General features: G+C 35.6%; 1 protein-coding gene across 2 annotated transcripts in view; it reads left to right on the forward strand.

The window, feature by feature from the left end:
- Window positions 1-27,259, forward strand: part of SLC12A2 (solute carrier family 12 member 2) — a 130,744-nt gene that overhangs the window by 93,143 nt on the left and 10,342 nt on the right. The window contains exons 16-24 of one of the 2 annotated variants that reach the window (XM_043969701.1): window positions 10,758-10,869; window positions 13,885-14,025; window positions 16,786-16,892; window positions 18,297-18,376; window positions 18,975-19,103; window positions 22,334-22,381; window positions 23,668-23,790; window positions 23,931-24,042; window positions 27,167-27,253. In XM_043969701.1, coding sequence (XP_043825636.1) covers window positions 10,758-10,869; window positions 13,885-14,025; window positions 16,786-16,892; window positions 18,297-18,376; window positions 18,975-19,103; window positions 22,334-22,381; window positions 23,668-23,790; window positions 23,931-24,042; window positions 27,167-27,253 — 939 coding nt within the window. The remainder of the gene's footprint in view (window positions 1-10,757; window positions 10,870-13,884; window positions 14,026-16,785; window positions 16,893-18,296; window positions 18,377-18,974; window positions 19,104-22,333; window positions 22,382-23,667; window positions 23,791-23,930; window positions 24,043-27,166; window positions 27,254-27,259) is intronic. The other variant, XM_043969710.1, reaches the window with a different exon arrangement.

Genomic DNA, 27,259 nt, shown 5'->3' on the forward strand with positions numbered 1-27,259 from the left:
TCAGTTTCCTCAGCTGTAAAGTGAGATGGAAGTGGCAAACCACTCCAGTAACTTTGCCAAGAAAAACCAAAAAGAGGTTAAGAAGAATCTGACACAACTGAAAACAACTGAACAAAACTTTTCTTGTGTAATTGTTTTTATCACAACAGTGTAACTGTAATTTGGGGGCTATATAAGTAGGCAGGGATAAGTATTAGTTGCCTTAACATTCTAATTTAGAGCCATAGGATTGGAAGGGAGTATGTACTTTATTTGTTTTTTGTTGATTAATAATCCTTATTAAGTACATTTCTTTTTGGTAGGAGTTTATTATATACTATTTACTGGTGTCAGATTTTAAGTCTATTCATATCTTTATTTAGCACTGTTCTAGTTTGCTGCTTCTAATAATTGTTTAGATTTAATTACAGAAGCATTATAAAGAAATAATGCTAAAAATACAATATTGACTTCTACATTCGTCTCAAATTAGGCTTATGACTTTCTTTTTTTTAAAGTCACATTACAGAATAGTTATTTTTAAAATTATTTTATTTAATATAAGATTTATTTATTTAATAATAAGATTTCTACTTTTCGCGGTTGAAATCTTATAATCTTGTTATATTTTAAAATCTCAGGTGAATTAAGTCTTTTTAAAAATGTATAGGACAGGGGTAGCCAGGTGGCGCAGTGGATAAAGCACTGGCCCTGGATTCAGGAGGACCTAAGTTCAAATCCAACCTCAGACACTTGACACTTACTAGCTGTATGGCCCTGGGCAAGTCACTTAACCCCAATAGCTTCACCCCCCCCAAAACAAATATATTTTATATATTTTATATACTTATATATTTTTTCATTCTTTTCCTTAGCTGTCTTCTGGAAATGTCTACATTTTCATAATTCATTATTTTATTTCTTTCCTTCAGCAACTTTCTTTGATTTACTATTAAATGCTGCTTAATATTAAAATCTGTTATTTTACACTTAAACAGATGATGGAATCACACATACTTTTCATGAAAGGTTCCTATTGATTTAGAAATAGATGTCACAATATGATAAATATGTTTTTTAAAAAATCTTTTAAATAATATTTACTCCTCTTAAAAATATTTTCCACCTATTAAAACTATAAAACCCATTACAGAAACAGCCTATTGGTATTAGGAATTTTAAAAAATAATTTTAAGGGTATGTTGCAAAGTCTGTACAGACTTGACCATATCTTTTATAGCTTCTTTAGTACTGCTTTGGTTCAGTACCACAAATACCAATGATTGATCATAATGATCCTGAAATACTGATGATCGGTTCCAATGATACAGAATTCTGAAGTATCTTCTTAACATTAAACTAGGTTCAGATGGAATGCAGTCTGATGAGGAAATGGATAGATGCCCATAGAGGTCAAGTGACTTTGCCAAGGTCACACAAGTAGTCAGTGGCAAAGCCCAGGTTCAGATCCAGGTACTCATTAAAATCACTTCTTTTTCCACTGAAACTAAAAATTGGTAATACTGGGGCAGCTAGGTGGCGCAGTGGATAAAGCACCGGCCCTGGATTCAGGAGGACCTGAGTTCAAATCCTGCCCCAGACACTTGACACTTACTAGCTGTGTGACCCTGGACAAGTCACTTAACCCCAATTGCCCTGAAAAAAAAAATTGGTAATACCGTATTTTGGTGCAACTGTGAAGTAGAAGACCTGGGTTCTAGTTGCTCCATGGCAATAGGAACTATTTTTTTTGCCAGATAGCACAGTGCCATGGATGTAATAGTGCTTATTTTTTGTTTGTGATATGAATTAATCACAGAGCTACATGTCAGCAAAGATACAAAGATTAAATAAAACAAAATAAGACAGAGCTTGTGATGCAGTAAAAGGAAGTGACACATACACACATAATTTTAATATAAAAGAAATTCATTAAAGAAGTATAAACAAAGTCTTTTGGGGATGACAGTTGACTGCCAATATTGGGAAAGGTTTGAATTTTCAAGAATGTAAGTTCCTTTGAAAGTAGGGACCCTGGCAACCGAATGTTGTAGTTCAAGGCACAGTGTAAACAACAAGCACATAATAAAAGGAAGTTATTGTTGCCTGAGGATGTGAGATAGAATTCCTGACCCTTTACAAGTAGGATAATGTCTCATGCTAAAAAGAAAGCAAAGTACTCCTGATGAAGAATTTTTAAATGAATACTAATATATTTATATGTTTCTATTGTAACTTTACTGCTACAAACTCGAATTTGATTATTTGAAATTTATGAGTAGAATGAAGTTGCTCTGTAGTGTTTACATCTATTTCTGAGAGAAGATAAGCATTGGTGTTGGAATGGGGCTTATTTACCCAAAAAAAGGTACTGCTTTTTTAGAGTGAGGAAGGATTTGAGCCAGCAATATTACCACAGCTACCAGAAAACACTGTTATATTAAGGGTTGACAGCTGATAATGGTTGCTATTCGGGGAAATAGGAAAATTGAATTTTTTTGAGATAAATATAGATCATGGTTAAAATACAGATAATGAAGTTAGGTCTACCCATTTTCTTCTGCTATCAAATTGCTCTTATCTGTTAGAAGCTTAGAAGTTGCACCCATAAAATGATTTTTCTTAAGAATTAATGCTGTGATAATGCTGACCTACCAGTTACTAAACTGTGTTTGATACCGTACCAAATGGCATTTTAATTTGTATCATTAAACAAGTAAATGTGGTGTAATGTTCTAACAATGGATCAAACCTGACATTAATTACTAATTTTGTTTTCCATAATTGGACAGTATTTTCTATAATTCTACGATTTGAAAGGGATTTAAGTAATTTTATTATTTAACAAACTTTATATATCTTCTTTAAATCATTATGCTTATAAACCTAGTCGTTTGCTTAAAAACTACCAGGTTAAAAAAGTTAAATGTGTCAGTTCATTTGGAATGGTACCTACCTTTATTCATAAATATTAATCAAGTGGAAAATTCTCTTTTTCTGTTTTGAAAACTTTGTTCTTCCTGAGTATCATAGAATTACATAACTTTAGAGTTGGAAGGGACCATCAAGTCCAATATCAGAAATCAGTCACTAAGCATGAAACACCTACTGTGTGCCAGCTACTCGGAGATTTGCATTGGGGGTGCAAATGAAAGCATTAAATAATCTTTGCCCTGAAGGTACTTAGATTCTGTTGGGGGAGGTGTATACATATATAAGCTTATACAGAATAAATATAAATAAATGTATAATGAGGTTAGGGTAGTAGCACTTAGGAGGGAGGCATCAAGAAAGATTGTGTTGAAAGTACTCTTAAGGGGCAGCTAGGTGGCGCAGTGGATAAAGCACCAGCCCTGGATTCAGGAGGACCTGAGTTCAAATCCGGCCTCAGACGCTTGACACTTACTAGCTGTGTGACTGTGGGCAAGTCACTTAACCCCTATTGCCCTAAAAACAAAACAAAACAAAACAAAACAAAACAAAAAAAAAGAAAGTACTTTTAAAAAGCCCAAGCTGCTTAAAGGAAGAAAGAGATTTTACACATTGAAAGAGAGAGAACATTAAAGGTCTGGGAGATGACCAGTGCAGAAGCAGAGACAAGAAGTGTATTGCAGTGTTTAAGTAATGATAAAAGACCATTTTGGCTAGATCATAGAGTGTGGAAGGAGAATAATGTATAATGAGGCTAGAAAGATAGATTTGGGTGAGGTTGTAAAGGACTTTAAAGTGTAGTTCTTTATATTTTCTCCTTGAGGCATTAAGAAACCATAAGAGTTGGTCAGATCTGTACTTAAGGCAGGTCACTTTGCTAGCTGTGGTGAGAGGCTTGAGGTAGGGAGTTTGTTGTAATTTTTAGGTGAAAGGTGATCAGGTGGTAGTTGTATAAATAGACAGGAGTTAGATGTAGGAGGTCTTTTAAAGGGAGAAATGTCAAGATTTAGCAACTCATTGGATATATGCAGTGAAGGATACAAGATAATGCCCAGGCTATGAATGTTGGAAACAGGAAATGTGATGGTGCCTTTGACAGAACTGGGGAGTTTCAGAGGAAAGGTGTTTTTCTATTTTGCACATGTTGAGATTGAGAAGTCTCCATCACAACTATTTTGAGTTTGAAATCTCCAGTAGGTAATTGGGTGTATGGGAGATGTCTGTGAGTTACCTGCCAAGAGTTGAAAATTAAGCCCATAAGATGAGGTGCAAGGAGAAAGAGGAAGAAGTGGAAAAAAGGAGGTCCAGGCCATCATCTTGGAGAACGATCACAGTTAAGGGTTTCATCTAGCCGCAAATGACACTGGAATGGAGTGGTCCAGTAGAGAGGAGAACCAGGAGAAAGTAATGCCACAGAAAACTGGAGAGAGAAGAATATCCTGGAGAAGGGCGGTCAGTAGTGTTAAATACAGCAGAGAGACAAAGGATAAGAACTGGGGCTTGGGGTTGTTGGGCTTTTTTGGAGTTGGGGGGAGGGGCTTACGTTTGGGAAAGACTTTGGCAAGGAATCAGTAGAAAGGGAGAAGTTGAAGATGAAGGGTGGGGCAGATAATTGATGGAGCAGTCTGTTAGAGAAGATACAGGAAGGGATGGAATCAAGGGTTCCTATGAAGTGGTTGATTTTGACAAGGGGAAGACCCCCTTCAGTATGAGAGATTAGGGAAAAGGAGGAGAGAATGGATTCATGTAAGACAGTTTGGGGATAAAGAGAAAGGGAAAAGAGGAAACTCAGTAAGTGGCCTCAATTTTTGTCAGTAAAGCAGGAAGCTTGAGGGAAAAATTAAAAGATTGCCTTTTTGCAGTGGGGATCCAGTATAAGTTAGATAAACTGAATATATAGTACCCATTCCCCACAGTTGTATGACTTCCTCCTTATACATTCAGTAGAACATGGGGAGGTAAATGGTGGCTGTGATTTTCCAAGGGATGAGTGGTAATAGGACAAAGTAATAAGGGATTCAGTGATCAAGGAGGACAAAATCGAAATGAATTGGTTAACTTTTGGGTCCAGGTTAGGAAGAGAGGAAAGTCAACAAGTCAAATAAATAAGCATTTATTACTTACTATTTTCCAGGTACAAGGCTAAGTGCAAGTAAAAAGAAAAACAGGCATTGTCCTGAAGGAGCTTCTATTCTAATGGGGAAAGACTGCACATCAAAGGAAGCTGAAGGGGGGGTAGGGGAATGGAGAAAGAAGTCCAGAGAGTCAGGAGTTGGAACCCGTCATGGTATGAACATGGCTGCTCTGAGCACTTTCCTTAAGATGGACGTTTGAGGGGGAAGTGACCTACAGAGCCAAAGGAGCAGAGCAGTCTTGTGGGATGAAGGCTGAGCGCAGGAAATATTGAGGTGATTTTGCCTGAGAAGTGAATTCAGAATAGGTGACAGGATGACAGGGGACTAGTGCACATCTACTGGTATGTTGACACAATGAGCTGCCACCACACCTAGGATTTCATCACTTTAGGGAATCTCAGACTTCTCCCAGTGCCAGCTGATACCTTCTCTGCAACCTTGAGTCTCTGAGAGGTGGCTGGAGCACTGGTGTCAAGCTCATTAAGAAACATCCCTCCAGGTCATATATTGACTTAGAAAACCACAAATTAACATTATGTCCAGTCTGTGTTTGTTTTCTTAAACATTTCCCAATTACATTTGCATCTGGTTGTTGCCACCATGAGTTTGACACCTGGGTTAGAGCACTGAGAGGTTAGGTATCCTGCCCAGGTCACAAGGCCAGTATGTGGCCAAGGCAAGACTTGAGGCTACAAGTTCAGTTTTCCATCCGCTGTGCCACATCTGCCTCTCTTAGTCTCCATAGAAGGCAAAACGTTAATAGAGTAAGCTTCAAAGGAGGAGAGAGGTGGGTGATAGAGGCAGAAACAGACCCAAGTACTTGTTAAAGGGGGGGGGGAAGGGGAAGGTTATTGTGGGGGTGTGAAGAGAATGGCCAGGAATACAGCATCATCTGAGGAAAACTAGGCCTGTTTGGTCAAGTAGATGGAAGGCTTAGGAGAGCCAGAATATGAAGGCCAGAATAAAGGGGAGTTTGTCCATTATGGTATGGGAATTTAAAAGGGAATGATGAAAGGAGCCGGATTGGAGTTGGACATAGGTAGGGCAGAGTTGTAGAGGACTGTAGGAAAGAACAAGATGTAGGGTTCAGAACAGTTTGCTCCCAGATAGATAATGATGAAGTGATACAGGGAGTGTTTAAAATAGAGAGATTAACAGGTGGTGGTTGTTTGCTAGCCATGTGGGTAGTCATGGAAAGATAAATTAATTATAATGCTCATGGTCTGAATGGGGTATTATAAAACAAAATCCAGGGGCACTAGGCCTTGTTCACCCGTTGGTGCATGGTGCTGCATCCTGGTCCTGCTGAAAAGGAATTCCTACTATAACACACTGGACAAATGGTTATCTAGTATGTGCCACCCTTTGAGACATCCCATTGCACTTAGGAATAGCTATTTATTGGGAAGTTTCTGCCATAAACTTTGCCTTTGTGCAACTTTCTGTTACTCCTGGTTCTGACCTCAGGGGCCAGATCTGACAAATCTTAATTCTTCTTTCACTTTACATTCCTTTAAATCCTTGAAGAAAGTCTTGGTGTTCCCCCTGAGTCATAAGTAGCAGCCAAACTTAACTGAGTTTATTTTAAAAACAAAAGGACAAAAACCTACACAATCTGAAATGTTTGGTGTTTGCTACTTTGTTTAACTGAAGGATGGTTGAAAATAACCATGACACTTTAAAATGTTTCTTGTCACCTTAAAATACCAGAAAGTGTTCTTTCTCATTTGCTTTAAATATCTTTGTACTTGTTGTCTATAGCTTCTATGGAAAATCTGATACATTAGATCTACACGATGCTTCAAAGAATTCATTATTTGGTGTTCTTTTTTAGCTGATGATCTAAGTGAAAAATATGGCTTATTTTGTTTGACTTGGAGCTTGAATCCTGTGATGCATACATGGTATAGATAGATGCATCTTTTGTCATATAGACTGAGGAAATTAGATATACAAGGCATTGATAAAAGTGTGAAGATCACTTTTATGCTTGAACTGGTTATCATTTCAAATGAATAAAGAATTAAATGAAGAATGAAATAATTGGTTGTGTTAAGAATCAGGCCACTTATATTGATCTAGCCAGGCAGGAGACTAGACTAGAAAGCTTCTGGGGTGATATAGGAGACCCAAGCCAAACTGGATCAAAAGAGAGAGAATCCTGGCTCTTGTACTCGATAGTTGTATGACCTTCGGCTAACAGTCAGGAAGCATTTATTAAGCATAGTGATGTGCTAGGCACTGTGCTAAGGACTGGGGCTATAAAGAGAGGCAAAATAAAATATTCTCTGCTCTCAGGGAGCTCACAGTCAAATAGGGTTAACAACAAGAAAACAACTGTACAATCAAGATAACAGGAGAAATTGGAGATAAACACAGGGAGGAGGTTTGGGAACGGCTTCTTTATAGGGTGGAATTTTAACTGTGACTTAAAGGAAGCTAGGAGATGGACATGAAGTAGGGAGAGAGTTCCAGGAATAAGGGCAACCACTGAAAATATACAGTCTGGAGAGACAGAGAGTGTCTTGTTCAGGAAATAGCAAGGAGTCCCACATTACTGGATCTGTAGGTGAGATCCTAGGAGATGGTGGTAAGTAAGGGGTAGGAAGACTGGAACAGTAGTGAGAATTGGTGCTGGGCAAGGTTATTACGGGATTTGAATGCCAATAGAGGATTGTATATTTGATCCTGGAACTGATAAAGAGCAACTAGAATTTATTAATTAGGTGGGAAACAGGAGGGGGAATATGGTCAGACCTGTGTTTTAGGAAGCTCAGTATCAGTTTGACACGGGAATGGAAGATGGATTGGAATAAGGAGAGACTTGAGGAAGGAAGGCTAACAAGCAGAGTATTGTCCAGGTGCGAGGTGATGAGGGCCTACACCAGGATAGTGGCACTGGGTATTTGGTGTCCTCATAGGTAAAATTAGGCGTTTGGGCTAGTAGTTCTCTAAAGTCCTTCCAGCATTATAGTTAAGAGGACTTTCAAATGTACAACATAAAATTTTATATAGTAGTTGCATTTAAAAGACCTGTTTTAGTTACTGTTTTTCCTCTTAAAGAACCTCCTTTTAACTTAATATAATGATGTTATGTCACAAGGGCCAAAGGGGTCTCTGGCCATGAGAGCAAAGAGTGAGGAGAGTTCTGGGCAAGGAAAGAAGAGGGGGCAGGATTCATAATATGTTTTAAGGGCACTGTTTTGAGTCTATTTCCAAGCAGAACAAGGAAAAGAGCTCTAAGACCAGTTTCTAAGATAATATCTAAGAACTGGTGCTTGAGCAATAGAAGGAACTAGAAGCCAGTATAATTTTAAAAGCCATCTGTACTCTGTGCCTTCACTTCTTTCCTCTAACTCTTTTCAGATCTTTGTGGGCTGTTCCAACCTTATCTTTAACTGAAACTGCCCTTTTCAAATATACCAACAATGTCTTAATTGCATAATCCAAATGCCTCTTCTTAATGATGATCCTTTACTTTTTGCTGCACTACTCTCTCTTGATTCTCCTGTCTGACCACTCTTTCCTACTCTTCTTTATTAGAGCTTTGTCCACATCACCCACTAATTCGGTATATTCCCCCAAGACTGTCCAGAATTCTCCCCTCTCTTCCTATTCCCACCTCATCAGCTCTCGTGGATTCAGTTATGCAGAAAACTCAGATATACTTAGCCCCTTTCTCTCTCCTGGACTCCTGTTCCACATCAAAAGGTGCCTATTGTTACTTTGAAAATGGACATCTCAAACTCAACCTCTCCAAAACAGAACTCTTCACACCCATCCCCAGGCCACACCCCTCTTCCAAACTTCTGTATTATTGCCCCATATCCTTCTAGTCATTCAGGTTCACCACTGTAGTGTCACCCTTGACTCCTCACTCTCAGTCACTACACATATCCAATCAATGGCCCAGTCTTATCTCTGTCTCCATACCATTTTCCCACACTTCTACCATCGCCCTAATATTCAGGCCTTCATCACTCCTCACCCTGGACTACTGCAATAATCTTATTCGATCTTTCTCAAATAAGTAAGTCACTATCTCTACATGTAACTAGAAAATAATAAAATACTCTTATGATTAAAAAAAGTCACTCTAAAGAGGCTTTCTTAAAGTTCTGTGTTTTACCCCCTTATTCAGTAAATGCCAGTGGCTCCCTATTATTTCTAAAATCAAGTGTGATCTACTTTGGCACTTAAGTCTCTTCAGAACCTGGCCCCTTCCTGCTTCTTCAGTCTTTATACATTACTGCCTTCCCCACACTTCATGGTCCAATAATATTGGTTTCCTTGCTGTTCTCATATATGACACTTCATTTCCTTTCTGTGCCTTTGTCATTTGTGCCTGGTAGGCTCTTCTGTCTCACGTCTACCTCTTGGAATCATTGATTTCTTTTAAATCTCATCTCAAGAACTACCTCATGCTACATAAAACCTTTCCTTACATATCCCCTACCCCATTGTCTCACCTTGATAAAATGTAAGTAATTTTGAGGCTAAATTGCTTTTATCTTTATATTCTCAGAACTCAGCATACTGCTTTACATATAGTAAGTGCTTAATAAACGCTTGTTGATTAATGTATTGGCTATCAATAAGAAATATGTTGCCACAGCATGTTGTGATAAGAAGATTACTGGAGTTTGAGTCAAATGAAACCTGAATTCATATCCCCTCTTAGTAGCTTTGTGACCTTGGGCAAATCACTCAGCTTCCCAAACCTGTTTTTTTCATCTGTAAAATAAGAATTTTACCACCCGAAGTACTTCGGATTTTTTTTTTAAGAATAAATGAGACAGAATTTGCAGAGTAAAACAAGTTTACAATATAAATATAATTTATTATTACTGTACCTTCCTAGACATTGTGTATATATGTGTATGTGTATGTGTGTGTGTATGTATTTGTGTGTATATGTATCCATAAAGGATTGGAAGCCCTACCAGCACTACACTTAGTGATGTTCCATGTACAAAAATTAGCCTTTAGTAAATTTACCCATTCAACAAATTTGCTAGGAAACCAGAATAACACTTGTACTAAATTTATGTTTGTACTTAGCATGTACTTAAATGTAAAGGTAATTCTTCTTTTTCATATATTAATCAATTTAGTTCCTAAGTCAGATTTGTTAGTTTACCTCCATTTAATTCCAGATCTTAAAGTTACTAATAAACAGTCACCTAGGCGTTTTCACTGAAAATGCAAAAAAAAAAAATTTTTTTTGGATGAGTTAGAAGAAATCCACATTTAGGAATATTTTTACAAGTTAGGTTTCTGAACCTTTTCTTCCATTTGTTTTTATAGACAGAAAATAATATTTAATTTTAGTACTTAATATATTGTCAGAATTGGAAATTAAAGTTGAAATAGAAAATTATTCTTTCTCTGAGCCTTAGGCAGCACTGTGCTTATGGTATAGTCAATGTGCCTCCTTTTGATTTGATCAGAATTGTTCCCAGTCTGAGAAGTAGAAAAACCTAGTTTGAGCATAAAGTGGCAACAATTACACTCTATCAAAAGGAATTTCCATAAGACCTTGTTATAAAGTGATCACACTAGACCTAGTCCCATGATGTGGCCCTTGGGATGACAATGCAGAGATGTTGTTACATCTTAGGGAAGACAACTAAAAATAAGATCATGCCATTAATCAGTACAGAAAACCCAAGATTTTCTAATTTTTGTTTTTCTTTTTTAATCTTACATTAGGCCTCAGTGTCTTGTTATGACAGGTTCTCCAAACTCACGTCCAGCTTTGCTTCATCTTGTTCATGCTTTTACAAAAAATGTTGGTTTGATGGTCTGTGGTCATGTACACATGGTAAGTGTTTATTTTTTTTTTCTGTGTTACAAATTTTTCCCCATTGTTTATCGTGATATTGTATAATATGACTTATTAGAAGTGAAGTGTTGGGGCAGCTAGGTGGCACAGTGGATAAAGCACCGGCCCTGAATTCAGGAGTACCTGAGTTCAAATCCGGCCTCAGACACTTAACACTTACTAGCTGTGTGACCCTGGGCAAGTCACTTAACCCCAATTGCTTCACTTTAAAAAAAAAAAAAGAAGTGAAGTGTCCTGATAAGGTAAATGTGTTTCATAGATGTTACTTCTTTAAAGTAAAATTTGTTGGGCAGCTAGGTGGCACAGTGGATAGAGCACTGGCCCTGGATTCAGGAGGACCTGAGTTCAAATTTGGCCTCAGATACTTAACACTTACTAGCTGTGTGACCCTGGGCAAGTCACTTAACCCCAATTGCCTCACCAAAAAAAAAAAAAGTAAAATTTGTTGCTTTAAATTCTCTCTCTTCCTTTATTTCAGAATGTTTAGGGCTCCCCTCTTTGGGAAGAGCTTCATGTCTGTTATTTAGCTCCAAAGTGTTCAGGCCTTCTTACTGCTTTTCTTTTCCGGTTACTGTTTTCTACTCCCCTGTCTTTCTGTATAGACAAGGATTCTCTTTTAACCCCTTTAGTTATTTTTCTTCTTAGTTTTTACATTGAAGTCATTATTTTCCAACAGAACACTTCATTCTCCCTTATGCAAAGTGGAGAGGCTTTCCTTAGGCATCTTCACCTCCCCTTCTAGGAAGGTAACTACCTCAGTAAACATTTACCAAGCACCAGTATGTGCCAGACACTGTGCTAAGCACTGGGGACACATACAAAATTAAAAGGAAAGTCAGTCCCTGCCCTCAAGGAGCTTACAGTCATTTTGCAACACACAAAAGGAAGCTAAAAAGGAGCAGTGGAAAGAAGTGGTTACTCCTGAGCAAGGGCATGATAGAGAAATCCAAAAGCAGTGCATTTGGGGGGAAATGGGGAGAAGACTGTGCTGGGCCCCCTCCTTAAATGGAAATTTGTATGCCTCTGATCTCTAGTCAGATCTCAGTACCAAGTCTAATTCAGTCTTGCAGGGTAACAATGAATTTTCTGGGGCATGAAGGCATGATGGAGAAATCCAAAAACAAAAGTCATTCACTCCATGAAGGTCACTGCAAAATAATGGAAACTCTTGTTTCCATTATTTGTTAAAAATAAGAGCCTCAGTCCTTTGTTATTTTTGCTAGTATCTCTTATTGCCAACTTCCTTATGAAACTGCTGGGGCAAACCTGAGTCTCCTGATGCCTAAGTCTTGCAATGGCACAATACCGTGCCTCAGATTTTTTTTAACTATTTGATAATAGCATCTAGCAGCTTCAACTACCACCTCATTCACTGAAACAATTCTCCTTGATATTTGAACTGCAGCTAAGCATCTGATAAATTGCCTCCAATTCCAAATCTGAAGTAGTTGTAGTGAAACAGACCCCAGTTATGACTGAAATAATTATTGGTACTAGTGTTACTTCTGGAGGCTGACAGATTTTCAGAGTGCCATGGTCCTGTCAAAGCCCAAAGAAAAGAATCAAGAGACATTAATTGTTAAATATTGGAGACTAGGCAGGAACAGGGAAGTGCTAGGTACCAATAGATTGAGGTGCTCTCAGTCAGTTAGTTTCAGCTACTGTATTGTTCCTAAATCAGTTATAAAAAGAATCAAATTAAAGAAATGTCAACAACTCATTAAACACAATAAACTAATAATAAACCTCTTAGCATTTTGTAGGATGATATATTCTGAATATCTTATTATAATACCTTAAATGTGACTTTGAATGAGTGAGCCCATTTTCCACTAATATAATTTATGGTTAATGTAACATTAAAATTAGAGTTTTTTCATTTCAGTTTGAGACAGAAAGTAAGGAAATATTCTGCAAAAGAAAGTTCTGTAGAATCTCCATGCATAGGAAATCTTTTGAGGATTTTTTTATTGTTATTGGCCATAGATAATTGCTATGGAAGAATTCTCAGTTTTGGTTTGGTTTTGCTTTTTCAGATAGTGTAGAACTAATTTCTTGTTTGTTTCTCAAATTGTTTGGGGAGCAAGGTTGCCTAACTTTAGGAACAAAAGAATTGGTAAGAACTGCCACTGTGTATGAGGATAAACCTAAGATGAAGGTCAAAACCTGATTTTTTTGGTAAAAATTTAATTTTGCTCACAAGCCATTCATTATCTTTTATCACATGATATAAGTTATATCTGTTTTTCTGCCTGGGTGAAATAAAGGTGCCCTCCTCTCCCTCTTTCCCCTCTCCCGCTCCCTCCCTCTCTCTTCCTTCTTAAACTTTTTACACTCCCAACCCCTTTTTGGCCGAAAAATTTTTACATGATAGGTATACAAATCAAATGTCTGTTTACTATAAATTATCCCCAAGCATCACAATAGTTGAGAATAGTTTTTTATTTGAGAACAATTATTTAGAAAAGCTAATTTCCTTCCTATCCCATTCCTTATATCATTTGAAGGAAATTCTGAAGAAGAAAAAGAAGAGGTATAGTTCATGACAGTTTAGACCTAAGGTTTTGTTGATTATTAACCAGAAATTCACACATTCCTCTTTGTTACATTCGCATCTGTTTCACCCTCATTATTAAGTAATTCAACTTCCTTCTGTCCACTCTTTAACATTTAAACTTCTTAGTCATCAATTCAGTTTTTTCCCCCATACTTCTTATGTTCATCCTTGTCTTCATTTTACTTATACTAGTAGCATGGAAGACAGCATGGAAGCTTCATCCTTTCCCTTCAATTCATTTTAGCCTCAACTTGTCATATTTTCTTTGGATATTTTGCTGCAAATCTAGGCTTTTCATAGTAGATTTGTGATGGATTTAAATTTTCATAAAAATTTAACCCTGAAGTTTTTTGAAAATCTAATTTCTTTATAAAAATGCAAATTTTGAAAAATATTTGATTAAAGGTATTCATGATGGTTTTTTTTTTATTTTAAAGGGTCCTCGCCGACAAGCCATGAAGGAGATATCTATTGATCAAGCAAAATACCAACGATGGCTTATTAAAAATAAGATGAAGGCTTTTTATGCCCCAGTACATGCTGATGATTTGAGAGATGGAGCACAATACTTAATGCAGGTAAATTATGTTATGACTTTTACAAAAGAAATTAAACAGCAACCACAGTTCTTTGCTCAGAGTGTGGCTTACTGGTAGTTACAGCCATCTTATTCAAAGTGATCAACGTCATCTCCTAGAATTTGAGACCAATAATGGACCTTAAAGATAGTCTAGTCCAGTCTCATCCCTTTTTAAATAAAGAAATTGCAATCCAGGAGAGAGTTAATTAAGTACTTCCCTGAAAATCCCATAGCTGCTTAGTCGCAGTGCTGGTACAAAAATTCAAGCACATGATTCTAAATCTTGAACCTTTCATTACAATATTCATTACCAGGTGACTCAGAAGGTGAAGTCAGGATCACTCATTGAGGATGATAAGAGTCCAGTGAAACCTACAATGGCATAGTTCACCTTATGTAACTAAGGTGAACTTCTCTCTTAAATGACCCAGAATACCAACCAGTTTCATATTTATCATTATTACTTCTTCAAACTACATTTTACAAAATATTCCTTCTTCTGACAAGATTAGAACTGGTCTTTGCCAGCACTGTCCCTATGAGAGCTCTCTTCACTTTCTTTTTCCTGTTTGCTGTGCCTGTCAAATCAGCCAACCCTTTGTCTACCATTAAAGTCAGTCCCCACCCTTAGTTGCTTTAGATTTGTTTGTTTGTTCATTCCATATTGCTAAATTTTAAAGTACTGTTTCAGTTTTTGAATGACCCTTTGTTTGTGGGCGTGATACTGAGCACTCGATCCAGTAATAAGGGAGTTAGCATTGCTTCTGCTTTTTTTTGAAGAGTCAATAGAATCGTTTCAAAAGCCTCTACTTGCTACAGGAAAATATATAAAGAGAAAAGAAAGGCATATATGTTCATGTTTATCTAGACAGCCTCTAAAAAAATATGTGCGTTAAATCATTCCAAAAATCCCATTCTTATTATCTAGAAGAGTGGCTGTTCATAAGGTGAGTACCAGGAGGAGAAGGCAGAATTTATAATATAGTATAATATTTGAGATAGAAATTACAGAGGTGGGGCAGCTAGGTGGCACAGTGGATAAAAGCACCGGCCCTGGAGTCAGGAGGACCTGAGTTCAGATCCAGCCTCAGACACTTAACACTTACTAGCTGTGTGACCCTGGGCAAGTCACTTAACCCCAATTGCCACACTAAAATTCAAAAAAAAATGAAATTACACAGGCATACTAAACTGTATGTAGGAAAGGCTAAATAAAAATTATGCAACTGTACTAACCGGGTCCACTGCAAATTTATCTTTGCTGGGTCCTTACTGAAACATCCTTCCATTCTTCTTTAATTGATTATTTGTCCCACTCAATACAGCAGACCACTGCTTGTACTTATTAGCAGAAAATGGTAAAAAATACAAGATAACCCTGTTTAATTAAAATATACTTCATAAAGGCCTTCCTCTGATAAGGTGTTATTCAAGCATATGTTGAGATCATACAGAATTAGATCTCTTTCTTCGTTGATGATCATAAGTATTAATATCACGGTAGACTTTGACCTGTGTCATGGAGTACAGGACACTGCAGCATCCAAAGGGAGGAGGTAAGGTTTTCTAGATGTTTCAGTTTTCAGATGATATTTTAAGGATTTAAATCAAGCCCTGAAGCTACCAGGCTTCCTCATGAAAGCCCTGGCTAATCATGAAATCAGCCTAGCAGCTTGCACAGGAAAGATTCAGTGGATAAAGCCAGGATTTGCCCAGATGGTGGCAGAGGCAGTGCAGGGGACAGCCCGTGACATCACTGCAGCTCTTTAGAACAGGCAGGTATTTCAAAGTGCCAACTAGACTTTGTTGTTTTGCAACAAGCCTTTTAAAGAGATCTGACAGATATTTTGGCCACTTTCCAGATGTACTCAAAATCTATAACATTTCTTGAACATATGCTATGTGCAATGCTATCTTTTTATCACAATAATCTCCACTAGAATAGAGATTAGAGTATAGAACACAAAACTTAAGTAATGCAAAATATCCTGCCTTCCATTTTGAAAGTTGAAAGAACTATACAGAAGGCTCTCCTGTTTAATATTTCATCTGTTCCATACACCACCACTATGAAGCAGGGTAGAAATAATATTGCCATTTGACAGGTGAGGAAACTATGAGATAAGAATAGCTAAGATTATATAGGTATCTATTGAAAGATCCAGGAATAGACCCAAGATCATCCATCTTTTAGCACTTTGCTCTTTTCATCATGATAAAGGAACAGCCAAATTGAGAAGGGGTTCATTAGGGTACGCTTACTAGAATAAGAGAGTTTTCAACTACATTTTGAAGGAAGTGTGAAATATGAAAGAGCATTGAGTAAGGAAGGTATGCAAGTGAAAATGCTAACAAATAGGAGAATGAGAAAGTCATGTTAATAGAACAAGTAACAAGCACGTTTGGTTGACTGTAACAAAGTCATTCTGGGGAATAATGAGAAATGGAATTAATTTTTTTTTAAGGTGTGGGGTGGGGAGGGGTAAGGTATATTTTGTGAAATATAATTAATTCTTCTGAGAATTAACTGGAATAGGAAGAGATTCGAGGTTGCCTCACTAGAATCCATGTGATTTTAACTTGAAATTTTGCAGTAAATGTAGGACTATAAAGGAAGGATAAAAAATTGAGAGTGCAAAAACAAACTGACCATTTTTCAGGTGAGATGGAAAGCAAAGAAGACAAAATAATATAATTTTTCATTTATATAAATAAAAATTAAGATATATTTCCTTCTATTTTATCTTGTATTTTATAGGCTGCTGGTCTAGGCCGAATGAAACCAAACACACTTGTCCTTGGATTTAAGAAAGATTGGCTACAAACCGATATGAGGGATGTGGATACATATATTAATATATTTCAGTGAGTATAAGATTCTGTGTAGACAGATTTCTAATCATTCATTGTCTTCTTTTTACCCAACTCATTAATTAGTTTCCCATGTTCTAGTTCACATCTGAGAAATCTGCTTGCAAGACTTAAAGGTTAAGTGACTTGTTGGAGGACATATAACTAGTTTATGTCAGAGGCAAGATCTAAACCCAGGTCTTCCTGACTGAAGCTAGCTCTTTGGAGGCAGCTAGTGGTGTAGTTCCTGGGATCAGGAAGACCTGAATTTAAATCTGTCCCCAGACAGATTTAGGGGCCTAAAAAGGTTGGGAGGAATAAAATTGCTAATTTATGTCCACCAGCCTAGATATCAAAGATAGAAGCTACTACATAGGAATAATAGCATTAGAGATACCCAGAAATCCAAGAAAGGAGCTAATTATAAAACTTTTAACATCACATGTCAAATTTTACCTCACTTTAACTGAAATTTAGAAAGACAACTTGGAGAAGTTGAAAGCTAGCCTCAAAGCCAGAAAGACCTAGGTTTGAGTACTACCTCCAACAACTTGTGTAACCCTAGGCCAATAATTTAATTTTTCAAAGTTCTGGCCAACTTTTTATCAGTCACACAACAAATTATACCAATGCACAGAATAAAATAATCTCTACTTGAGAGAGAGAGAGAGAGAGAGAGAGCGAGAGCAAGGGAGCTTACATTCTAAAAACTCTTACAACTGAATAAAAAGTACTGACCTGTACTAGTGCCAAAGAAAGGAGTATGTATCTGTAGAATTATAGGGAGTCACTTAGTTGTTGAGTAGAAGGATTACATGGTCGGACATCAGTTTTAGGAAAGTCACTTTGGCAGCTGAGTGGAAGATGGATTGGAGTAGGAAAAGAAGAGGCAGAAAGACCAAATAGGAGATAAATAACCTGTATCAGATTGCTTGCTGTCTCAGGAAGGGAGGGAGAAAATTTTGGAACTCAAAATCTTAGAGAAATGAATGTTGAAAATTGTCTTTACATGTAATTGGACAAAAAAATACAATACTATTAAGTGAAGACCAAATAGGAGGCAATTATAGTATTAGGGGGGTGCTGGGTGGGAGGCCAAATCTCAAGTGGTGGCTGTGTGAGTGACAAGAAGGGATTGTATGTGAGCAATCTTATGGAGATAGAAATAACTAAGATTCAGCAAATGATTTGGATATGTGCACTAAGAAACCAAGGATGACTCCAAAATTGTAATCTTGGTTGACTGAAAGGATAATGGTGCTTCCACAAGAGTGGAGAAGTAGATTACACATGTACTCACATGAGTCCAAATTTTTGTAACTAAAGAGAACTCTGGAGAACATCCAGCCCAGATTTGTGATTTAACAGATCAGGAAACCATCCCAGTATTTTATTTTTGTAACTTTGCCCTATTTGCAGTGATGCCTTTGACATCCAGTATGGAGTAGTGGTTATTCGCTTAAAGGAAGGCCTGGATATTTCTCATCTTCAAGGACAAGGTAAATCTTATGTGAAAGTTTTTCATTGTGAAGAAATACATAAGTTAAAAAGATAATTTTTATAGCAGTGCTTATAAATGCAAGTGTTTTCTAGCAATGTTTATAAACATAGTATGGTGAGAATTTTCTAAAAGAAAAGCAGACATATTAGTAATCTCTTAAATTTCATAGTAACAGGAGCAGCTAGGTGGTGCAGTGGACAGATCACCGGCCCTGGATTCAGGAGGACCTGAGTTCAAATCCAGCCTCATACACTTGACACTTACTAGCTGTGTGACCCTGGGCAAGTCACTTAACCCCAATTGCCTCACTTTAAAAAAAAATCTACAGGGGGCATACATTTTAAGTTTTTCACACGCGTAAACTTGCTGATAAAATTTATGGCATGGGCTTGTTTTTATGTTCAAGGAATCCCATTGATTATTACAAAACAAATATCTAACCCATATTTTATTATGTAAAAAAATTTATCAAAATTATATCTTAAGTTCACTAAAATATGTATCCTTTAAGACGACCTGAAAAACGTAACTTGTTTTGGCCCCTGAAGTGAGATTTGAATTAAAATAACTTTTTTGGATATTTTGTATATTCACAGAAGAGTTACTGTCATCTCAGGAAAAATCTCCAGGTTCTAAAGATGTTGTACTAAGTGTAGAATATAGCAGAAAAACTGATGCTGACACTTCAAAACCATCTGATGAGAAAAGTCCTGTTATGCATAAAGGTAATTTCTCAAACACTGTTCACTATTAATAGTAATTGTAGATGACCTTCATTTCTGCTTAATTTTAAATTTCTCCAAACAAGTGTGTTCATAATAATTTATCTCTTATGACCAACATACTATCTTTTTTAGGAACCTTTGCTCAATATTGTGTTCTTTGTTTCTTAAATAATTGAAATTAGGCCGTATTCCCTGTCTTTAGTACAGTCTTTCCATTTTGTACTTTCAATTCCAGGTGTTAATTTACCCTTAACAATTATTCTAGGTATATAGGAACCATCCCACAAAATTGCAAATACTTAAAGCTATTATAATATAGAACATTAGAATTTAGATTAAATTGGAAGGAAGTTGGTGATTCAGAATTTGAACACTGAACTTACAAATCCTATGTCTTTGGATTCTGATTCCAGTTGTGCTACATTGTGCATTTGGGAAAGTCACTGAACCTCTTAAAGGTTTAGTTTTCCAAGCTGAAAATGTGGTGGTTAGGGTATTATGGTCCCTTTTAAGCACTAGCATTATCTGATTATTTCTATATGTATGGCATTGATTATTCTGAAGTGACATGCTATTTATTTAAGTTTTATCAAATTAAAAAGTTCTTGTTACATTGTTTTTATTTGTAGAATGTGAAAATTTTTAAATGGTCTTTCTTTATAGAATCTTCAAAAATTAATATTAAGGTATATCTAGAGAGGAACAATAGTGTAGGGAATAGAATGCCAGCCACAGAATTAGGAAGACTTTTTGTGATACATACCAGTTGTATAACCCTAAAAAAGTCACTTAATTTCTCAGTCCCTAGGCATGCCCCTAAAAAACTATTGGCTACAGTTAAAGTATGTATTTGCCATTAGTGAATGAAGGTTGTTCCCTATACTCATAATTACAGGTTGAAGAGCAACAACAAAAGGAAAACTAAGTAATAAATTATTGTTTCCCCTAGAATAATCCCCCCAGTATCCCTTTCCAAAAAAGCAGCTCTGATTTTGACCCTTAGCACCGACTGATAAGTTTAACCACCAAGTATTACCCTGCAGTATGTGTCTACACATATACCTAGTATATTATTTTTTCCTATCCAGTAGGAAGAACTTAAAGACTGGTAAGGATTTTTAGTTTTTTTCTTGCATTATAGGAAAGTTTTAGATAACTGATTCCACAAATTTACACTTTCTGTTTTCATTTTCAAGGATGAAAAAGCTATGAATGACTTCCAAATCTGACTCTCCACCCTGACTCTTCCACCTCTACTCAATCTAGTATCTCCATCTGTCATGCTGCCAGCTTAACTAAGCTAAACATGAGAGTACTTTGTATATCATCCATCTATATCATATATATATATATATACCCTTACTTTTCATCCCTATTAATAATCACTTTCCTCCCAAATCACAAACCTTAATATGTTATTTTACCACCTACTCTCCACATTTTTACATGGCTAATATTTCTACATTTGTGAAATTCATCTCTTCTTCTCCAATCTCTATTAATCTTCTGCTGAAATTTTACTGTTAGCTTTTTTCTCCATCTTAATTATTTTTTTCTCATTAAAAATATTAAATTTCCTTCTAATTTAGACTGTTATTCTCCCTTTGGGTTCTTTGCTTACAATCTGTTCACTTCTTGGTTAATTTATTTCTTCTCCTTATCTTTCATTTAGAAATTCTTTACTTGGTCGTCTCTGCTAGACTTCTAGACACATTTTCTCTTGCCAAAATACTTGTATTTTTGTCTTTGATACAAAATAAGTTTCTCTCATTTCCATTCATTATTGGCTTTTTTCTTACGTGTAAAATATCTTTTCCAGTCATTCTGCAAAATCCTTTAGTAATAAGGCATTTTTCAATTTTTAGAATCCAGCAACTTCATATTTATTTAGGTGTGCCTCAGTTCTAATCATTATAAACATCAACCTTCTTTTGATTATAAATCTTTAAAGGCTGGGTTCATGTGTTTTCCTCTTCTAATATGAAAGTATATACCCAAGCCACTAACTATTCTATGTGAGTCCTTATACTTTTTATCTATGTAGTCAGTGGTTTCAAAAAGTAGTGTACAGGGGCAGCTAGGTGGTGCAGTGGATAGAGCACCAGCCCTGGATTCAGGAGGACCTGAGTTCAAATCTGCCCTCAGACACTTAACACTTACTAGCTGTGTGACCCTGGGCAAGTCACTTAACCTCAATTGCCTCACTAAAAACAAACAAAAAAAAGTAGTGTACATACTTCAATAAGAATTAAGTTAATGAAATGGCCTTTATTTCAATTTATAAAAGTTTAAAACATTATCCAGTCATATATATTTAAAATGTAGTTGTACTTATACTGGAAGGTTTTGCTTCTGCTTACTTATGTGAGTTTTCTCAAAGCAACAAGCTTAACTGCTATTTCTATTTAAAGCAATAACGAAATGCAAGTTTAAAAATATTTAATTGGAATTTTCAAATTTTGGTTAATTTAAATTTAAATATTTGAGTCATTAAAAATGATTTATAATTACCTTCAAGTATAAAAAAAAGCTATTTGAAAAATCATATCCCATCTCTTCAACTTCCCAATTCTTTCTTTTCTTTCTTTTTTTTTTTTTTTTTTTTTTTGGTGAGGCAATTGGGGTTAAGTGACTTGCCCAGGGTCACACAGCTAGTAAATGTTAAGTGTCTGAGGCCGGATTTGAACTCAGGTACTCCTGACTCCAGGGCCGGTGCTCTATCCACTGCGCCACCTAGCTGCCCCCCAATTCTTTCTTTACATCATATTTGGGGATTTATTTGGTATTTAAAAAGTGCTCCCCTGCCATCAATATTACCTTTTAGTCATCAGGATGGTAGTATGTACAACAGCACATTTGTAATTGTGTGATTTACTTACACATGTACTTAATTTCAACAATTTTGCTGTAGCTTAACTTGTACAGTATAAAGTTATCTCTTCTGCTGATTTTAGCTAGATTTTTTTACTCCCCAATAGAAACTTTTGGCATTTTGCAGGGAAAAATTTAAGGAGATTATTTTCAGAAGTCTTAAAGTTGTTGTCCATGATATACCTGCTTTTAAAACCTTAACCCCTCAGTACAAAAAAAAAAATGGTTCTTCAATCATGACTTATTTTCTCATGGACTAGTTTCATACTATGTTTTGTTTAAATATATGCTGTTAGTTTTTCATTATTTCATTAATAAGGAAATTAACCTCTATTTTGTATTTTTTAAACAAAATCTAGATGAGGAAGAGGATGGCAAGACTCCAACACAACCACTGTTGAAAAAAGGCAGGCATTTTCCATCTTTTTGTTTCAATCCATTTTTTTCCATGCTGTTAACGCCAAATTTTTTTTAAAGTCTTTATCTCCATGGTGAGGTTGTAATATAGTTATTTGTGAATTACAGATTCAAGAAATGATCACTGATTATTCCAACTACATAAAGCAGTGCCACCCAGCAAAAATGAAATCATATAAACAAAATTGTAAAATAATGTTATTGGAAGTGTTCAGGTCCTAAAAGTTAAGATTTTACTGATTGAATGTTTTTATTTTGGCCCATGTGTTAGATAATTAGGAATAGAAAATGAAGAGTTTCATTCATGACCATAAATTGCATCCATCTAAATCTTTTTATAATAAAATTTTATTTAACTTTTATAATATTTTTCATATTTTTCATAGTTCTGCTGAGCCTTGGGAGATACATAATAATTTCTTGAATTAGAGGGTAGAGGTGAGAGTTTGGAGGAGTGTGGTTTGGTAGCCATATTATTTCATCATGAATAAATTTGTACTCTGCATACATGCCATGACACTTTGTGGTAGATATTATGATTGGAATGACAATAATTCTGCATTGGTAACCAGATTTCCTCCTGTGGATTTCTGTTTTATAAAACTGGGTAGTATTTTCATGAGTATAGTTATTGACCTACTCTCAGAGCTCATTTTTTCTTTGTTTTGGGTGAAAGATCCTAGAGAACATAGTTATTCACCTGTGGTATATAGTTCATTTTAACCATGCTGTAAGTGGGTTCTTTCCTAACTACTTGCATATATATTCTAATAATCAGGTATTCCCAAACCTCTTACCTACCACAAATTTCAAGATATCAAATGCCAAAGCAAACAATGAATAGAATGTTTCTCAGTGGGTAATATTGACTGTAAATTATTTTTTATAGATACTTTCATTTAGTTCTTCAATTTATAGCATACTCTTAAAAATGTTCTTGTGAGCATCAAGTCATTGACAGGCCAGATTATGAGTCAAAGATAACTAGTCTAAAAGATTAAACAGTTTTTCAAGAACTGTGTTTAGAATTTCTGGGCCAGTTATTAAAGAAATTTAGCATTTTTGTTGGTACTTTCAGAACACTAAAATGTTTGGTTTTATATAACTCATTTTTAAATGTTTAAAGTTGATCTATAAGAAACTATATTTATTATGGTTGACACATTGGAAGAGGAAGCAATATAATTTTTTGCACAAAAGTGAGGAAATGGTAAGGAAGGTGATTAAATAAAGGGAAGCTTAAATTTTTTTATGTATGCATGTTTCCATCCTTTAGAACCTAAAGGTCCTGCTGCCCCATTAAATTTGGCTGACCAAAGACTTCTTGAAGCTAGTACACAATTTCAGAAAAAACAAGGCAAAAATACTATTGATGTCTGGTGGCTTTTTGATGATGGAGGTGAGGTTGCTTTTAATTTTGTTATCGATGCTTTTCACTAAAAATATTTTCAGTAATTGGCATAGAATGAATTATTAAATTAAAATTAAGTCATAAAGAGTTGAACATACTTAGTGACTTGTATTTTATTGTTTAATCAGGTTTGACCTTATTGATACCTTATCTTCTGACTACTAAGAAAAAGTGGAAAGACTGTAAGATCAGAGTATTTATTGGTGGAAAAATAAACAGAATAGATCATGATCGGAGAGCGTAAGTTACTCTAAATGAACATGAATTTTGCTTATTCAGTGGTGTGTCAGTGTTTTAATTTAACTTGAAAAGATATACGTAAGATAAAAACTAAAGAGAAAATTCATAAAACTCAGTTCAGATTAATTGTATACTTTAAACTTTTGTGATATTATATTTAGCACTGTAATTTAAATATTTAAGTCTGAAAAAATTTATTTAAAGGATTTATCATAAAATTTGGGTATACCTATCTGTATGTATCTCTGTCTATAATTTAGTCAACTAATTATATATACATCCATATACACAGTACATATAAAGAAAGAGAGGTACACATATATAATTTGTATTTATACTTTGATTAAGATTTAGGACCTATAAACACTAGTTATAAGATAGTACTTCTAGATTATACAACTACTTTGTCAGTATCTTTGTCAGTTGTCCTTTGTAGTCCCACTGATTCTGTCCTTTCTCCAGACTCAGTTCCAGGATTAGAGATTGCCACAGCCACCTACTGTGTTTCTTCATATAAGAGTAGAATTTTAAGTGTTTCAGAAACAGTAGATCTTCAGCACTTACTGAATGAGATTAGAAAGGAAGATACAGGGAGCAGCTAGGTGACACAGTGGATAAAGCACTGGCCCTAGATTTGGGAGGATCTGAGTTCAAATGTGGCATCAGACACTTGATACTCACTAGCTGTGTGACCCTGGGCAAGTTGCTTAACCCTCATTGCCCTGCAAAAAAAAAAAAAAAAAAAAGGAAGATACATAATTCTCAGTTATATATGACACCTTCACACAAATAACCATATGATTCTGTCAATAGATTAAAAAAACTTTTGAAATAATACAATACCCATTATGTTCAAAACATTGAAAGGCTTGAGAATAAATGGATTGGTCTTAAAGTGGTAAATAGTTTCTATAACTGAGAGCTAACATGATTTGTAATGCTTAAAACAGCCATTTCCAATCAGATCAGTGTTAAACCTATTGGGGTCACTGTTGTTTGATATAATCTAGTATCACCAAGACAAGAAAACCAATTCAAAGAAATAAGCTTAAGCAAAGAGGAAGGAAAATTACCTCATTTAAAGATATGATGTGTTTACTTAGAAAACTATGGGTTCAAGTAAAACATTAATTGAAATAATTACGACCTTCATCAAATAGACTAGAAATCCACAAAATTATCACCTTTCTATATATTACCAAAAAACCCCAGTCAGAAGCAATTTTTAAAAGATGGTCCATTCAGTTTAGTTATAGAATGTATAAAATATCTGGGAATCTACTTACTAAGACACAATAATTATGTGAATACAGGCATAAAAATCTTTATAGAAATAAAGGAAATCATAATTGATCAGAGAATGATTAGTTGCTCATGGATGGGCTGTATAAAATGATAAAAATAACAAGACTACCAGGATTAATTTACTGATTCAGTATCTTACCTATCATACCACCCGTAGATTGTTTTATGGAACTAGACAAAATGATAAAAATTCATCTGGAGCATCAAACTCCAGGAAACTAGGAAACCAATAGAGAGAATTTTTTTTGAAGTGGGAACAAAGGGAGTCTTGCAGAACTAGATGTTAAAATATTCTTCAAAAAAAAAAATATTCTTCAAAGCAGTAATCATCAAAACTGTTTGGTACTTCTTAAATAGTCAAAAAGTCAGTCAGTAGTAATTAGGGTACACAAAGGCCCAAGAACACCAAGGACTGCAGAAAACAGTCATGATTCAACAAAAACTAGTGGAAAAATTGGAAAGCAGTCTGAGAGAAATTAGCTTTAGTGGACAAATTAAACATGTAGGGAATCTCAAATATGAAAAACATGGTAAGTTCTTGGCCAAATACAGGATAGAGAGAATGGATCATAAAAGATACATAATTTTGATCACAACAGTTTTTATGAAAAACAACAGCAATACAGTTGGAATTAGAAGGGAAACAACGGGGGCAGCTAGGTGGCACAGTGGATAAAGCACCGGCCCTGGATTCAGGAGGACCTGAGTTCAAATCCAGCCTCAGACACTTGACATTTACTAGCTGTGTGACCCTGGGCAAGTCATTTAACCCCCATTGCCCCGCAAAAAAAAAAAGGGAAACAGCAAATTTTTTGGATAAAAGTCTAACGTGTAAGATACAGACAATATATACAAACATGAACAAGAACCATATGCCAGTAGATAAAAGGTCACCAAAAGAAATGTAAACTAAACCAAAATAAAAATGCTTCAATTCACTAATAAAACAAATGAAAATTGAAATAATTATGATTCCTCCTTGCTCCCATCAGATTGGGAAAATGAGGCAAAAAAAAACACGACAGTTCTTAGAGGGACTTTGAGAGTATACACATACTACTGCTTATAGGTGGCTGCTGTAAATTGGACTAACCTTTCTGGGAAGCAATTTGGAAATAATGGCCAAAAAGTCAATAAACAAAAAAAAAGTCACTTACCTTTTGACCCAGTGATAAAACTGACTGGTATATATCTAAAATAAATGAAAATACTTATACCAGCCTTTTTCATTGTAACAAAAAAGTGGAAACAAGTTGGGTTTGACTGAATAAATTGTGGCATACAATATGATTGTTCTGTAAGAAATGATGAAAGGGATGGATTGTGAGAAACCTGGAAAAACATGTGTGAACTGATGCTCAGTGAATAGGAGAACTAGAATAACTTGTCCAGTAACTACAGTGTTTAAAAAAACAAGCTTTGAAAAACATCGGAACTCCACTAAGTTCATTGCTAAGTCACAACTGCAAAAAGCCTCATGACACATTCTTCCTACCTCTGAGCAGATCAAATCCATAATTTTAAAAAGTTATTTAAAAAACAAAACAGCCCTACCTAGCTCGCAAAGCATTTTGCAGTCTACTTAAGGAAACAACAAGAACACAGTAATTATCAGGAGGTTGGAAGAGCAGTCCATGCTGCATAAATCAACAAAAGGGAGTAGAAATAAAATGTCCTATCCTCAGAACCGAAGCACACATCATAAGGCTCTAATAATTAAATTTAGAAAGACTCGTTCTTGTCTTTCAGATCAACTAGTTTCACCCTTAATGTGAAAATTGAAACATCTTTTAAATCTACAACTTTGTGTCTGTTTTAGGATGGCGACTTTACTTAGCAAATTTCGGATAGACTTCTCAGACATCATGGTCCTGGGAGACATTAACACAAAGCCTAAGAAAGAAAAGTAAGT

Source organism: Dromiciops gliroides, chromosome 1 (assembly GCF_019393635.1).
Source record: "Dromiciops gliroides isolate mDroGli1 chromosome 1, mDroGli1.pri, whole genome shotgun sequence".
In the NCBI taxonomy this organism is placed as follows: domain Eukaryota; kingdom Metazoa; phylum Chordata; class Mammalia; order Microbiotheria; family Microbiotheriidae; genus Dromiciops; species Dromiciops gliroides.